Below are 16986 nucleotides of genomic sequence, written 5' to 3' on the forward strand. Positions count from 1 at the left end.
TACAAAGAACTTCCCCCATGAGATTAGTGAGCTCATGTTGTCTCTGATTGATGAGCATTTATTTTTAAGTGTTTATAATGATTTAATATTTTCTTCTGTGAGACTCAACAAGAAGTTTTACCCATCTATAATTTCTGAAATCCACAGTTTTTTCCTGCTTTTTGGAAAATTGGGTCTACATGTTTTATCCCCTGTATTGATCTTCTTAGTGTACCAACACTGGTTTTGCCTCCACAATGGTATGTACTTTCAAAACCCTATGATATATGAAAAACAGAGATACTTGAACTCATTGAATAAGTCTCAATGGTCAGTTCTAACTTATCTTGGGGTTACATTTCTTCTTAATCATTTCTGACCCTTGCATTTTGACGATTGTTCTCTTTCATCAAGAAGATGGAAACAGTTTTGTTTTATCCTTGTATTTGTCCTAATATTATACCATTGGTCTTATATAATGGACATATTTCGACATAATTTTTCTTCCTCTTCTGAGCAAAGATACATCTGACTTATATATTTATGTCTTAATTCACTCTCATCTTTAGTCTTCCTGACATCATTATTTCATTTCAGATCCTGTCTTAAACTCCTCTGGGATAGGGACAATGTTTTGAGAAACTTTACATTTCTGCAGTGCATAGCCGGTGGCGTAAAACAGAAACTTCAGAAATATTAAACTTATGAGAAAGCTCCCCTAAAGAGCCTCACTGTTCTTTTAACATCTCATTCTTTTTATCTTCTTTGAGATTGTTAAGAATTTAACATAGAGTCACACTCCAGCATGTCAGAGTCATATCTTCCAGTTATCCATCATTTACACTTTCTTATTTGTCAGAATTCACTACACTTAAACAGCTCCCAATATTGCTTCCTTAAACTTTGAAGAGAGGAGCTTGTTAATAATAAAATCCAGATGTAGAGGCTTTCCTCTTCGTAGAATGCAGCCGCTGCTGATACCTAGTATGTTGATGCACTCCATCGCTATTATTACTGTTTCATACTTGGTCTCTGTCCTTTTGCGTAAAAAAGAAACAAGGGAGCAGTCTGGATTTTGTTACTAATTACTTCGAAAGACTTAAAGTCAGGGAAAAAATAAAATCAGTCTCATGATACAGCTACTGAAGTAAATCTTGTTTTTCCCTCCACCCCAGGGGCATAATCAACCCATTTCCTGCTTTAAAAGGAATCAGAGCTTCTCCACTTCAGTGTATTCACATAGCTGAAGGGCATACGAAAGCTGTGCTATGTGTGGACTCGACTGATGATCTCCTCTTCACTGGATCAAAAGGTGCTAGTAGTTGTTTCATGTGGATAGTTAACAGATTTTTTAGAAAATGATTACATTTTAACAGTCTATAGGGAAAAAAAGTCAAACTGCTTAAGACCCATAAGAATCTGAGAGATAATCTAGTTCAACCCCTGAATTATATAAAATATAAAATCATTGCATAGTTGGGAAGAAAGTAAAACCTTTGTTGATGTTATGTGACTAGAATGTTGAAAGAAGACATCTCTCCTCAGTAACTGAGCACCTAATGCATACAAGGCCTTGAACTCAGTAATGCAGGTTATACAAAAATTTATAAAAGGCCATTACAAAGTACAGTGTAAAGAGAATAAGATGGGTAGCAACCACCATTTCTTGAGCATTTACTATATGTCAGAGATTATGCTTGACACTGTACAAATTATATCTCATTTAATTCTCACAACAACCCCAATGAGATACCTGCTGCGTGCTCATTTTATAGATGAAGAAACTGAGGATTCAAGAAATTAAATAATTTTCCCAGACAAACTTACTTGTAAGTGGAAGAGGCAGGATTGGAAACCTAGGTCTATTCGTCTCCCAACCTGCACTCTTAACCCCTTTGGTACAATTGCAGGCAACTAGAAATCAACTATAAATGCTTTGAAGAGTTATAGACTAAGAGTTTTGGGGTTTTAGAAAAGGGAGAGACTTTGCCAAGCTGTGAGAAATAAGGAAGGCTTTGACAAGGAGGCATTTAGGATGAACCTTACAGGATGGTTGGGATAGTAACAGGTAAGGATTGACAACCAAGATGACAGAACAACATAAACAGAGACATGGAGGTAGAAGTGGGGTATATTTGGATACTAAATCCAATTGGATTGAAAAGTAGAATATGTGTAAGAAAAGTGGTGGACAATGAGGCTAGAAAGGTAAGGAGCAGGCATGTCCAGGAATTTGGGGAGTTGGTAAAAGTTTTTTAGCATTTAGCGATGTTAACAAGACTCAGTTTAATCAGCAAACATTTATTGCTCATTGTCTATGAGGGAAGTATGAGAGTCTAGCTAAGACTTATGAATTGTGAATAATGGCAAGCAATTCCCCAATATGCTCTGTGAAAATATGCTTTTCTAATGATTCAAGGTAAAGTTATCTCTTCAGGATAATTAGATATTCAACATATCAGAAAAACAAAATAGAATGGTTTTATGATTATATTTTTCAGTCAAAAATAAAATCCATCAATCAATGACCCCTAGAAAAGAAAGGTGTGTGTTTATGAGTGTGGAGTGTTGTGAGGAGGTAGGAGCGTGATCAAAGCAGAATGTTTTGAAGAGGCCTATTTGGAATGGCCATTTTAAATTCAGGGGAAATGTGAAGCATATACCAGACATCCCTGGCTTTCATCTGATCCTTTACACCTACTTTACCCTTGAATTTGCTGCAGAAGGTCAAGGGTGGAGTTGGGATGCCTGTTGCAGGTTAATGGAATAATTACTGTTTCCTGATCTCATTTCCTTCTCGTAGGAGAGAACTTGTTTAAATGATTTTTATTGTTAAGAGAACCTATTTTAGTTCATATTGACAATATTTCTTCTTTTTTTATTTGTTTTAGATCGTACTTGTAAAGTGTGGAATCTGGTGACTGGGCAGGAGATAATGTCACTGGGTGGTCATCCCAACAATGTTGTATCTGTAAAATACTGTAATTATACCTGTTTGGTCTTCACTGTGTCAACATCTTACATTAAGGTGTGGGATATCAGAGATTCAGCAAAGTGCATTCGAACGCTGACGTAAGTAATTTAAAGACAAAAGCATAAAGGGTGAATAGTTCTTGTTTACAAAATCTAAGAGAAGATAGAACTATGAATACATTTTTATTTATTTATACTTGTTTACTTCTAAAAGAATATTAAAGTATTTACAGTAAGAACATAGGTAAAATAAGGGGGAAAAAACTACTGAGAAAACAAAATGTTAAGGGCCTGGTATTAAACAAGAAGGGATAAATTATATTTGAATTTATAAGTACTAAGTACACATTTCGTATTTTCTCCCTCCCAAATACTAAGATATTACATTTTCTTTCTGGTTTTTTTTTTGTGTGTGTGTGAGGAAGATCAGCCCTGAGCTAACATCCGTGCTAATCCTCCTCTTTTTGCTGAGGAAGACCGGCTCTGAGCTAACATCTATTGCCAATCCTCCTGCTTTTTTTTTTCCCCAAACCCCCAGTAGATAGTTGTATGTCATAGTTGCACATCCTTCTAGTTGCTGTATGTGGGACGCCGCCTCAGCATGGCCGGAGAAGCGGTGGGTCGGTGCGCACCCGGGATCCGAACCTGGGCCACCAGTAGCGGAGCGCTCGCACTTAACCGCTAAGCCACAGGGCTGGCCCCCAGATATTACATTTTCATAGTATTTATTACTTGATGTAATGAAATGATTTACATTACTTTCTTCAAATGAATACCACTGCTTGGAAAATGGGTGAAATCACCATTGTAGTCAGTTAAGAAGTACTTGTAACCTTTAATTAGCAGGTATTGAATACTTGAGAGGTTTTTTTAGATCTTACACTGCTTTGGTGTTAGCACAAATTTCGTAACTTCAGGTTTTGTACTACAGTTGGAGGAGAAGTTTGTTTTCTGTCTCTGTTATATATGTCTTTAAAATGTAGAGCAAATAATGATTCTTTTTGCCACAAGATTGATGAACTGTTTTACATAATTAAAATTGAGGTGAACTCTGTTGGTTTAAATAAGAGAAGGGAGTATCGGAAAGGTTAATTTTTGCTAATTCATAGAATAGGGATTATTAACTTGTAAGTGCTAATTTGTATTTTGAGAACTCCTAATTATTTATTGTACTGAATACAAGTCTCTTGAGGGAAATTTTATAGAAAAAGAACATTGTATTTTATGTTAGAAATTTGCCAATCCAGTTGACTCACTAAAGTCAAATTTGAAAATATTGATTATAACTTGATATTTTAGAAATTCACTGAGAAAATGTTTTAAAATTTAAAAATGTATTTACCATTTAGAATTTATCTGAGGAAATAGAAAAATGTTATGTTTAAGTCTTTAGCACATAGTAAATACTCCATGTATGTATGATTGGGTTAAAGTAAACAAAAACTGAAAATAATTTAAAAAGTCCACGGTGTCTTTAATTCATAAGGGCAAATCTTACAGAGGAAAGGAATATTGATAGGCCTCAACCTCGGGGCTTCTGGAAGCAGCAGGAAAATGAATGACCTATGTGGCATTGTGTCTTTTGTTGAGTTTTTTAATCTTTGTCATCTAATCTTTTCTGAATGATATTTTAGTCATCCCTAATTCAGGGCCTGGAATTCCTAGCGTTATAATAGACTTTCAAATTAAGGATTTAAACCATGTTATCTTGTTTTATTTACTCACTTATTCATCAAAACATTTATAAGTGCCAACTATGTGTGTGTGTGTGAGGTGCTGTGCTAGGTTCTGTGCATATGGTGACCAAAGATCACAGATCTTCTTGCTTAGAGCCAGTTTCCTGGGAATTCAGGGAATTCTAAGCTGAGCTCATGTGCAGAAATGTGACTTTTTTTGCTTTGTTCTGTCTCTGTTAAGGTCTTCAGGTCAAGTTACCATTGGAGATGCTTGTTCTGCAAGTACCAGCCGGACAGTAGCTATTCCTTCTGGAGAGAACCAGATCAATCAAATTGCACTAAACCCAACTGGAACTTTCCTCTATGCAGCTTCTGGGAATGCTGTCAGAATGTGGGATCTTAAAAGGTAGAATTTTTAAGAAAACGTACTTGTGTATGGCAAATATGACTTTCAGACATTAACAACATATTAGTGCATGTGAAATCTAATTTTTATAACCCCAGAAGTTAATGTAAAATCATAGGCTTTTCTATTCAGCCTCACACTCCTAAATGTCTCTTCTGTCCTCATTTGCAAACTCACAGTTTCCTTTCTTTTAATTTCCATTGCTGGGGGAAAAAAGTATATGATGGAAAATAGAATTGAAACCTTAGTGTCTCTCAATGTTTGTCTACAAGTTGTGTTGTTTACTAGGAAGAGACCAAGATTCTCATCCTAGTTTCACCAGTTCTTTGACCTTTGAAAGAATTACTTTTTGCAACATCATTTAAACATCTTAAATCTCAAATTTTTCAGTATATAAACTTAATAACTGTGGACGTAAATCCTCACAGGGTTTTTGTGAATATAAAATAAAGTATATCTAAAAGATAAAGCATTAAGAAGATAAAGTGGTTAAAAAGAAAAAAGATTGAATTGAAATGTGTAAGGCATTATGTCTTTGATTTGATTTTTATTTGCTATGAAGTATGTTAGCTGAGTGTTTATTTTAGCTTCATTTCTAGTTCTTAAATTTTTGGCTGCAAGGGAATATTCATTTATTAGTTAACAAATATTTATTCAACGTCAATTATAGCAGGCACTGCCCCAACACTGTGGTAGGTACTGGGAATAAAGGCTGAGCAAGAGAAATGTGGTATCTACCTTCTTAGAGCTCACCTTATAATGGAGGATAAAGGCTATTAAACAGGTAATTACAGGGTACTGAATAAAGTTTGCAATTTAGGTAGTACAAGGTGCCTCCTATCTAGAAGGGATTTGTCAGTGGTAAATCAAAGGGATATTTATTTGAGAATAACTAGTTATAATTTGTAACATTTTAATGCATGACTGAGAAAGTATAGTAAACATAATTTATAGATAAAAAGATGAAAGAGAAAGAGAAATCGTGGTCCTAAGTACTGTTTTAGAAATAAAATGTAGAAAATTAAAAACAGTGCTTGTTTAAGAAAATTAGAAAAGAAGTGAGGACTTGGTTATTCTTGAAGATATTAAACTTGACTCATACTGCGAGCACCATGGAGGAAGATACTCAAAATCATGACTTAAGGCAGAAAAGATATCAACTTTAGAAAATCTTTACACTTTTTATTTTGCTGAAAAGTTAAATTCTTTGAAACCTGGTTGATTTCAGCAATATGATTAAATATAGATTGGTCCTAATAAAGTAACTAAGAATGGTTTTTGAGAAACTGTAATATCCTGGAAGCCAAATACGTCTCTGTATTCTGGCAGCTTGATTTGAGGTAGGACTGTGAAACAAAGGTTCATTGTCACCCCCTGATGGTTGACATCACACATTTTTCCATCAGCTAGATATATGTCCTGGTCCTTTTCATATCTTTATAACAACTGATGAAATGGACCACCTATTTTCTGGCATACATATACACATATATATGTGTGCACAGGTGTATGTATGTATATATATGTGTTTACATGTTTGTATATGACGTGTGTGCATATATGTGTATGTGTATATGTGAGAATATTTGTGAGTGTGTAATAAAATAATCTTACTTTCTCCATATTGTTATTGATTTTGTAGTTATATCAGTGATTTAATTGTTTTAATCAAATTGCAAATTGGACCTAATAACATCAGTCATGTGTCTATCACATTTTTGGGCATTTAACAGATTAAGGTTTAACTGGACTTAGGTTGGAGTTAAAATTAGCCATTAGCAATTTTTTGGACTTTTGCTGCCTTTTTGTTTATTAGCTAAGTGACATTAGTCAGATTTGGAAAAACTTCTTTAGGACTCTTGCCACTTCTATCATAGAATAGGGTAGTTTGGCCATTTTTTTTTTACTCTAATTTGAAGAGAGTTCTATAGAGGTGGAGCTAAAATAAAAAAAAGTGAACAATTTTATCAAAGAATGTAGATTATTTATGTTGAGGCTTAGCCTCAGCATGCTAAGAAATATTTTCAAAAAAAATTATTTTTCTTTCTTTTTAAAGGTTTCAATCTACAGGAAAGTTAACGGGCCACCTAGGCCCTGTTATGTGCCTCACTGTAGATAGGATTTCCAACGGACAAGATCTAATCATCACTGGCTCCAAGGATCATTACATCAAAGTGTGTATAGTAGAGTTGTTGAATGATATTGTTGTATTAAATGATATGTTTGAAGTATTCAGACTCATCTAGGGCCCCTTTGTCTTAATCAGTTTTCTTTCTTTTTTTTTTTTTTCCATTTCTAGCCTTTGCTTTTTCTTCCTGATCTTTTCCTCACTCATAGTTGCTGATTTTATTCAATCATGTATTCTCATTTTTCATAGTAGATAGGTTGGGAGGGATTTTAAAGATTTTAGCCTAGTCATCAAACTAATTCTTAAGTGTCATTGTCACCATCTTTTATACTGAGCATATGACGGTCTTCAGGTTTTGAAATTAGCAGTTAAGATGAGGAAAGATGCATAGTTTGATTCTGGAAATGTTAAATTTGAGATACTAACAGAGGACATTCTCATGCAGGCCAGCAGGCCATTAGAAAGGCAAGTCCAGAGCTCAAGGTAAGTTATGACTAGACATGTAGGTTTGGGAACCCTTCAAATAGAAGCAGATGTTCACAGACTTAGAGTAGATGAGATGGGCAAAGGAGAGAGAAGCTGACAGGACTCAGCCTTGGGAAATACCTGTAAGAACCAATAGGAATAAAAAGAGGATACAGTAAGAAAGAGAGATAGGAAAAGTGTAAGTACTCTTTCCAGAAACTTTGATTAAGAGATGAATAATGAGTGAGTGACTGGAAAATAGAACAGTTAAGGGAAGAGAATTTTGTATTCAGTAGATTTGAGCATGTTTATATGTTTAGGAAGTAGACTCAATGGAGAGAGGAAGCATGAGGAGAAGAGTAAAGTGGTGGCAATTGATGAAGATGGTGGGAGGAATTAGAATCAGATCAAAGATGTGAGTAAGGATGCTTTAGCCTCTGAAAAGAAGGGAAGGGTAAGAGAAAGTTTGAAGATAAAAGGAAACTTTGGAATGGAAGGGCGGGTCCAGAAAATTTACTTTTGATCAAGGTGGTCTTTTCAGGAAAGCACAAGGGCATCAACCAGGAGAGATGAGGGCAACTGAGGAAAGTGAAAAGATTTTGAATAGCAACTTTGGGGAGTTTGAGATGACCACCAGGATCGCAGAGCTACCTAATAGTAATTAAATAACAATTTCATTTATTTGAATTTCAACTGGATTGACATGTACTATTTTTGTTGTTGAACGTATCATGTGGATGCTCATACATGAAAAAATTGGTTGCCTTTCTTGAAAACCTACAGACATGTAAGCATGTGACATGTAAGCAAAAAGAGTGTGAAAATAGGGCTCAGATTCATCCTGAGTCATTCATACCAGGTTAATTTAGTTAACTTAGTGAAATGTTGTAATAAAACAAATCATGTCTGATTAATATACATGTGTATGTGTTTTATGAGTGAACACATATAGGTGCTTATTTCTAAGTTAAATAAGAAGACTGCTTTCTTTCTGCTCTTTTTAGATGTTTGATGTAACAGAAGGGGCTCTTGGAACTGTGAGTCCCACACACAATTTTGAACCCCCTCATTATGATGGCATAGAGGCATTAACCATACAAGGGGATAACCTATTTAGTGGGTCCAGAGATAATGGAATCAAGAAATGGGACTTAGCGAAAAAAGACCTTCTACAGGTAGGTAATGCAAAACCTTTTCATGGGATGGAAAGCCACTCAATAGTCTATTTAAGAACTTGAAGAGCCTCTATGTAGATTTTTGTTGTTTAGGGATAATATTAATCAGAGTTTCCTCTTAAGGAATGTTTCATCATCACCCACCAGAGTTACTAATTAGGAGAAGGGCAACATTAAGTATTTAGTCATATCTCCTAGATAAGAGGAGAATAGACACCGATAAGAGTTGAAAGATCTGGAATTGCCCCATGCATGTGTTCACTAAATAAAATCATCTTGGAGTAGAGCAGTTACAGTTTCTCATTTTGTTTTGCTTTTTGTTTTATGTTCACATATTCCATAGAGTACCAAGTTTAGCTCAAGTCAAGAGTAGTGTAAATGTTTCCTCATCTGCAAGAACATTTTCATGCATCCAAAAGTGGTGGTTCTCTCATTTCCTACAGAGTGATAGTTGGGTTGAAAAGTTATGTCAATACAATCAAATATTGGTGTCTTTTCTTAATTCCCAGGGGAAGAAATTAGTTAACAGATGAAATTGTTCTCAATGTCAGGCTTTTCCTTATATATGTATGGCTTTGTATATATTGCAGTTGCTACCACTTTCCTGCTTGCAACCAGATGGAAACAAAATGAATAAGTAGCAGGAATATTAATAGAAAAAACTTGGCAACAGATACATATATTACATTCAAAAGCTTTTCTTTTATAGACATACATTCATGGTTGTGACATTTATATTGTGCATATAAATACATTTATGCACAAAATATAATCATATAGTCTGATCCTATAATTATTGTTTGCTAATTGTGAAATATATAGATTAGCTCTGGTCTTCTACAAAACCTTTAGGCCTCTTATGTTCTCTACCAAAGGTTTAAGGCAGTGATTTTATGAAGCAGTCCTTCTAGTCTACATACCGGGTTGTAGTTTTCAAACTTGTTGTATTAAGTACATTTTGGAGAAAGGTGAGATATTTATAGCCTATGAAGAGGATGTGATGTTTGAAAAATTCCGTATACTTTCCAGGTCTTTTAGATTCTATAGATTTTTAACATTATAGGTTTTTAATACTGATAACACTGATAATAATTAGTGAGGCAAATTGGGGAGCAAATTACAGATTTATTTCTTTAAATCACTAAGCGTGATTGCATAGGAAATGATTTTTACAGTTTCCAGGCCATTCAGTATACCAAATATTGAGTTTTATCAATAAAAATGCTTATAACTTATTTGGTGTGAAAATGTCAGTTTGGAAGGCTCTCCTTAAGCTGCTAATTTCTCTTTTTTCTCTCAGCAAGTTCCAAATGCACATAAAGATTGGGTCTGTGCCTTGGGAGTGGTGCCAGGCCACCCAGTTTTGCTCAGTGGCTGCAGAGGGGGCATTTTGAAACTCTGGAATGTGGACACATTTGTGCCAGTCGGAGAAATGAAGGGTCATGATAGTCCTATCAATGCCATATGTGTTAATTCCACCCACATTTTTACTGCAGCCGAGTAAGTTTTTCCTTTGTGATTTTTCTCTGTATTGGTTACTTGTGTTTAGATTTAATAAATAAGTTGTAAATATCCGGAAATGTAGAACATATGAAATCCTTCTTTTATTATAGTCATTCTAATGTCTATTTAAGATGTCTTATTTATATTTTCTGGTGTACACTATGGGCAGTGAGTTTAGACTCCCCAGGTTATATGACAATAGTGTTACCACTGTGTTAGCGCTCTGTTTGTAATGGGAAGTCTGCTGCCAGATCTACCTCTGGGGATTTTAATTTTTAAAAAATCATTCATAGGTGACTAATTTCTAAAGATTTTTTTTCCCAGAAAGGCAACATACTTGCCATTCTTCACATTTAGAACAAATCATTAAAAAAATCTCTTTGTGCCCCTTCCACGTCCCTTTAAAGTATAAGTACGTAGTAATAATATCCGCTTCCTCCCTCTTGGGATGGCTGGATCGATTGATCCATTTGTTCATTTGTTCATTCACGATGAATCTCCCATGTGCCAAGCACTGTCCCAGATTCTTGGGGGATAGAGCAGTGAACAAAACAGATCCAAACTCCAGTTGACATTCTAAGGAGAAGAAAAGAAAATAAATAAGTAAAATATGTTAGATGGTGATAGATGCTATGGAGAAAAATAAGAGGAAAGGGGGATGAGAGTACCATGGGGTGAGGGTTGCATAGTAGGGTGGTCAGCGAAGGCCTCGCTGAGAAAGTGACTTTTGAGAAGATGCTTGAAGGAGGTGGAGAGATATTGGGACTGTATAATATGTATATAAGTACTTTGGAGAGGAAAGCATATATTCTGTAATGCGAGGCATTGGTCTCATTCACATCAAATGTAATTTCTCATGACTTCCTATCTTAAAGATCTCCCTATGTCATTTGTGCACCAGTTATGTTATTCAATTTAATTTCAGCACCATCTTGGTTCCTTCTGTCCTAATTGCATGAATATCCTGATTTTATTTTGAAACCTCGGCTGTGTTTCTGTGGCATCTCTTATTATTTGTGCAGTTTTCATTGAATCCCTCTTTTCATTTAGATTTACTTTCCTTCATCTCTAAAAAACAAAGCCAATTTATTTTGTGTTTTTCCAAGGTGCTTATCTTTGATACTTCATTGATGCTATTTCCAAGATAAATTACTTTCTTAAGAGTCACCACTTTTGTTTATTCCCTTGGGAACTTGTGTCCTTAATAATTTACTGGAAATAACTTAGTACCCCTCAAAGCTGTGGGACACTCAATATAAGACTATAAAAGTATTGTGTATGTCAAGGGGTGGAGGGATGCACTTATATGGTGACTGATAAACAATAATGTACGACAAAAATTTCACAATAAAAAATAAATTAAAAAAAAAAGTATTGTGTATGACTGAGGTCTGGTGGGTGAGGTGTGATTTACTGTATTTACCTCTTTTCCATGATATAGTTTTATTTTTGAAGAACTGAACGTTTTCTCAGTTTACCCATGGTGCATCAGATGCAAATGTATTTACTACATAACTTAAAAATAAGGAAAATAGCTAATAAAATCAGAAGGCCTATTTTTAACTAGTTCTACTTATTTATTTATTATTTAACAAACGTTTACATAGTGCTTAGTATCTGCCAGGCATTGTTCTAAGTGCTTTCCAGTCATTAACTCATTTAGTCTTTATAAGAACTCTAGAAGGTAAGTATTATTATAATCCCTATTTTACAGATAGGAAAACTGAGGCACTTTATAACCTAAAGTCCTTGTGTAGTAATTCCATCATATCTGATATTTCTGGATCTGTTGTCATTGATTGATTTTTCTTATGATTATGGGTCTCATTTTTTCTGCTTCTTTCATGTCAAGTAATATTTTATTGAATGTTGAACATTGTAATGTTGTGTTTTGTTTTATTCCGTTAAAGAGTATTGGGCTTTGTCAGGCAGTTATTTGTAGTTCAGCTTCATTTTTTTGAGACTTGTTTTTAACTCTTGGATTTCTATTGAATATTCTGGATGTTCGATCATATCTCTATACTTTACTAGTCAGAACTTGAACATTTTGTAGCCCTCTGTGAACTCTGGGAATTGTTCAGCTTATAGCTCACTATTAGTTTTTTTTTTGTCTGGCCTTACGTCTTACTCTACTCATGTGTAGCTTAGCATTCAGTCAACGGGGCATCCAATGTAGATTTATGGAGCTCTTTTCCCTAGTTCTTTCTGCATAGCTCTCTCCTCTTCTCTACTCAGTTCTGCAAATTCCACCTACTTCACAATCCCCAGATTTTTATTTCTATCTCTTCAACTCAGTGATTCCGTTTGGGTTCCCCCTCCCTGTGCCGTAGTCTGGAAAGTGCTTCTGGGCTGAAAGCCAGGGCTGTCACAGAGCTCACCTTCTCTGCTTTGCCTTTTCTCAGGGATCACGGCCCTGCACTACCCATTGCCCGGTGTCTGAAAACAGCTGTTCCATATGTTTTGTTGAGTTTTCACTTTGTTTAGAGCAGGAGAACTAACCTGGAGCAATTTACTCTGTCATGGCTAGTAGTGGCAGTTCAGTCATCTCAAACTTAACATGTCCAAAACTGAACTCATCTTCCCAAGAAACCTGCTTATCCTACAGCCTTCTCCATCTCAATTGATGGCTTCTCTGTGTTTTTTGTTGCTCAGGCCAGAATCCTTCATTCCTGCCTTTCTTTCACACTCCATATCCAGCAAATCCTGTTGGTTTACCTTTAAATTATCTCTAGAATCTGACCATTTTTCACCACATCTGCTACCTCCTTGATCCCCGTCACCATCAGTTCTTGGATTACTACAATAGCCTCCTAAACAAGGTCTGTTTAGGCCCATATGTAGTCCATGCTCAACACGGAAGCCTTTTAAGCCTTTTAAGAACAATCCTTTTATAACACAAGTCAGATCATATTCCTTCTCTGCTCAAAACCTTGCAGGGATCCTCCATTTCATCTAGAGTAAAGGCCATAATTGATCTGACCCTGTCGGGGTCTGTTATCTCTCTCACCTGACCTTCTGGTACCCTCTGTCTTGTTCCTTATTTTGCAACTCCAATAACCTCTTTGCTGGTCCTTGAGCATACCAAGTTCACTCCTGCCTTAGGGGTGATATTTGTTCTGGCTGCTCCCTGTGCCTGGAATGCTTTGCCCTCAGAGATCCTGACTTTCTTCCATGTCTTTCTTTCTCAATAAGAGTAACCTTGCCATTTTCTTTGAAATTACAATCTCTTCTGTCACCTAGCACTCCTGATCCCCTTTGCCATGCTCTATCTTTACTTTTCCTATAGCTTTTATCACCTTCTAACAAACTTTATAATTTAATTATTTATCGTGGTTTATTGTCTGTTTTTTTCTGGCTAGAATGTATCATCTACAAAGGCAGAGGGTTTTGTTTTTAATTTTTATTTATTTATTTATAAAAATTTATCACAAACACTTAAAATAGTGCCTGGCACATCGCAGGTTCTCAATAAACATTTACTGAGTGGATGGTTGAATGAATAAATGCAGTGGATGAAAGGGGGAGATGAATGAACATATCCCCTTGCTAGTATCAATGTACATGCGCTGTGTGGGTCAGTGAGAAGATTATTGATTAAAAACCTGGATTCTAGGCTCAGCTCTGCCCTGTACTGCATTACATTGGACAAGACACTAAACTCTTTTTGTCCTTGAAGTGGAGTACATAATCTCGGAAGTGCCTTTTAACTATAAAATTCTACTGGAACTCGTTGTTTCTGGCTTTGGGTTTATTAGGAGATTGGAGAAAAGCAACATTTCCTTTAAGCCATGAGAGACATGGTAAGAAATGCGATTGATGACTGGTCCCCAGTATCCACATGCTGGGTGAACAGAAACAAGTTTTCTCAGGAACACTTTTCTTTTTTTTTTTAATATTTTTTGTAAATTTTTTCTTTTTTCCTTTTTTTTGTGAGGAAGATTAGTGCTGAGCTAACATCCGATGCCAATCTTCCTCTTTTTGCTGAGGAAGATTGGCCCTGGGCTAACATCGTGCCCATCTTCCTTTACTTTATATGGGATGCTGCCACAGCATGGCTTGACAAGCGGTGTGTCGGTGTGCGCCGGGATCCCAACCCGCGAACTCTGGGCCACTGCAGCGGAGCACGTGCACTTAACCGCTATGCCACCAGGCCGGCCTTTTAATCTTCTATATTCTGTGATAGGTGGAGTATTAGTCCACTTCTCCATAGCCTTCTGCTTTTTCTGTGGACTTATGCTGATCTCAGGTGAAGATAATTCTTCCTGACTGTTGCCAGATTCACCATCTCCCTGGAATCCCTGCCCCGGGCCCCTCCCTTTCCAGAGGCCTCACTGTGACCTTACTCTGGGCTGCTGGCCTGAAACCCTCTGACAATGTCATATCACATTTTGTTTTCTGAAATGAGTGCAGATCCAGTGTAGTGGTTAAGAGATGGGGCCCTGGAGCCAGGCTGCCAAGATTCAAATCTTGGCTCTGTCACTTTGTGATCATGGGCAAATTACTTAAGCTCTCTGGACCTCATTTTGCTCATTGATAAAGAGGGGATAATATCATTGCCTATCTCTTATGGTAGTTAAAGAGAATTAAATGCATTAATGTATGTAAAGGGCACAAAGTAACAGTGCCTGACACATAGTAAGCCCTTGATAATATGAACTATTTTTAATATCATTATTATGTGTACTTGTTTGATATACTTAAGGGACAATGTATATTTTTATTTGCATCCACTCAAGACCTCTTCAGAGAACATTTCCATGATAAGTAATTCTAAGAGCTATTTCTTTATCTTTCTGCCTCATTTCACATGTTCATTTTTACTTTATTGTTTTGTAGTGATCGAACTGTGAGAATTTGGAAGGCTCGAAATTTGCAAGATGGGCAGATCTCTGACACAGGAGATCTGGGGGAAGATATTGCCAGTAGTTAAACATGAATGGAGAGAGTCATAAATGGAATACTGTGATAATATTCTGTATGTTCTTTATGGAAACTATTGCCCTGCATTTATTAGGCAAAAACTTATGAATGGGATTAACTGGAAAATATATCTGAATCCAAGTGCTGAATATAAAAGGTATTCTAATAAAATTGTGTACTATCCTGTGTGCTTAATTTTAATATATATCTATATATATCCTATAATTGATATACTGCTTGATTCGCACTTTTATTGTAGCTGGATTTTTGTGCCTGGCTATAAAAAACACCTTCAAATTATTGGAATTAGAAGATGTCTGCTTTTGTGACAGTCAGAAAATACACCTGTTAATGCGACCTACTGTTAACTCATTCATATAGTCTCTTCAGATGATTTATGTATTTAAACATATTGGGAATGTTAGTCAAATTGTGGTCTGTTTGTCTGGTATTTATATCAGTCTATAGAGAGTTCCCAAATTTCAAAGCTCTTTTAATGTAATGGAAAAAAAGTAAGATATGAGAATATTATTGATGATTTTTTATGAGGTGGAATTGACCTTAATCTACTAACAAAGATTAAATAGTTTGTGTTGAATGTTGACGTTTACTTGTATTGACCAAAGTTTTGCAGCTGTGCTATATTCTGTGCTCAGGACTAAAATGCTGTTAAATTGTTTTATTAGTGCTGTGCATACATTCTGTGATAGGAAACATTTTTGATGTCCTAACAGAAATATATTTTGGTCTATTTTCCTATGGAGTCGTTTCTATTATCACCTTTTAATTTCATTTTTATTTAACAGTAGTATTTCCTTCCCCTTTTATCTAATTTTTTTATATGCTGCTAAATAAATTTTAAATACACTATGTTTGCAAACCTTGGTAGCTGTGAGGAGAACTGTATCCTCTGTGGTGGGAAAAGCTATGTAAATAAGTAGATTGTAAAGAGAGAATGTCTTACGTTCTAACTGTATGAATTTTTAAATGCTATAGATGGGATTTTGCAAAAGGATGTATAATTTATCTGTCTGCTCAGAATATTAATTTGTAAATTCTGGAAGTTTAATTTTTATGTAGATGGTATGACAGTTGAAAATATTGTCTTGTGATTTTTTTTTTCCCCTGAAAATATTTGCTTGTAAATGAAAACTTAGCTAGGGCTTAAATAAACGTGTTGCTATGAATTATTTTTATTCTATTGTTCTTTTTCTAATTGTATGAAGATGGCCAGTGTTTGTAAAATTTTGTGTGTGATATAAGCAAAGGGTTTTTTTTGCTATACAACACTTCATATGTGTTTCTTTCTTTGCTCATTAGACATGAGATATTCTTGAAAAGTTTAAACCATAACCTGATCTTGATGAACCAAGGAAACTCACAATTTAAAGGAATTAAATTAAACTATGTAATTTAGGAATTTGAACATAGATGGTAAAACAAATGAAAATTATTCCCATAAATCTTAGGACAATAGTGAACATGGTTACTTTGAGAGGAGAGGGAAAGGGTAGTGATGGGCAGGTGTTGCAGGAGGTGAGTTGAGAGTGTAGAGGGGGAGGTGTTTCTGGGGTCCTAGCAATGTTCTATTTCTTGACCTGGGTCCTAAGTATTACCTAAGTGTTCGCTTTATTACCTGCATGTTAAACTGTGCATATATTTTTCTTTCCCTTTTATGTATGTGTGCTATATTTCACAGTAAAATATTAAAAAAAAATTTTTTTTAATTTTTTGTTTATTGCAGTAACTTTGGTTTATAAC

The 16986-nt window shown here is 35.5% G+C and overlaps 1 protein-coding gene across 10 annotated transcripts in view; it reads left to right on the forward strand.

Moving 5' to 3' along the window:
- KIF21A (kinesin family member 21A) overlaps nucleotides 1-16412 on the forward strand; it is a 146061-nt gene extending 129649 nt beyond the window's left edge. For all 10 annotated transcript variants that reach the window (XM_087442566.1, XM_087442562.1, XM_087442572.1 and 7 more), the window contains 7 exons: nucleotides 1155-1291; nucleotides 2871-3051; nucleotides 4870-5034; nucleotides 7091-7208; nucleotides 8632-8802; nucleotides 10103-10302; nucleotides 15142-16412. In XM_087442566.1, the coding sequence (XP_087298692.1) occupies nucleotides 1155-1291; nucleotides 2871-3051; nucleotides 4870-5034; nucleotides 7091-7208; nucleotides 8632-8802; nucleotides 10103-10302; nucleotides 15142-15235 (1066 nt within the window). In that variant the 3' untranslated portion in view covers nucleotides 15236-16412. The remainder of the gene's footprint in view (nucleotides 1-1154; nucleotides 1292-2870; nucleotides 3052-4869; nucleotides 5035-7090; nucleotides 7209-8631; nucleotides 8803-10102; nucleotides 10303-15141) is intronic.
- Nucleotides 16413-16986: the final 574 nt, after the last annotated feature.

Source organism: Ceratotherium simum, chromosome 17, assembly GCF_057802395.1.
Source record: "Ceratotherium simum simum isolate JZ-2026a chromosome 17, ASM5780239v1, whole genome shotgun sequence".
Taxonomy (NCBI): domain Eukaryota; kingdom Metazoa; phylum Chordata; class Mammalia; order Perissodactyla; family Rhinocerotidae; genus Ceratotherium; species Ceratotherium simum.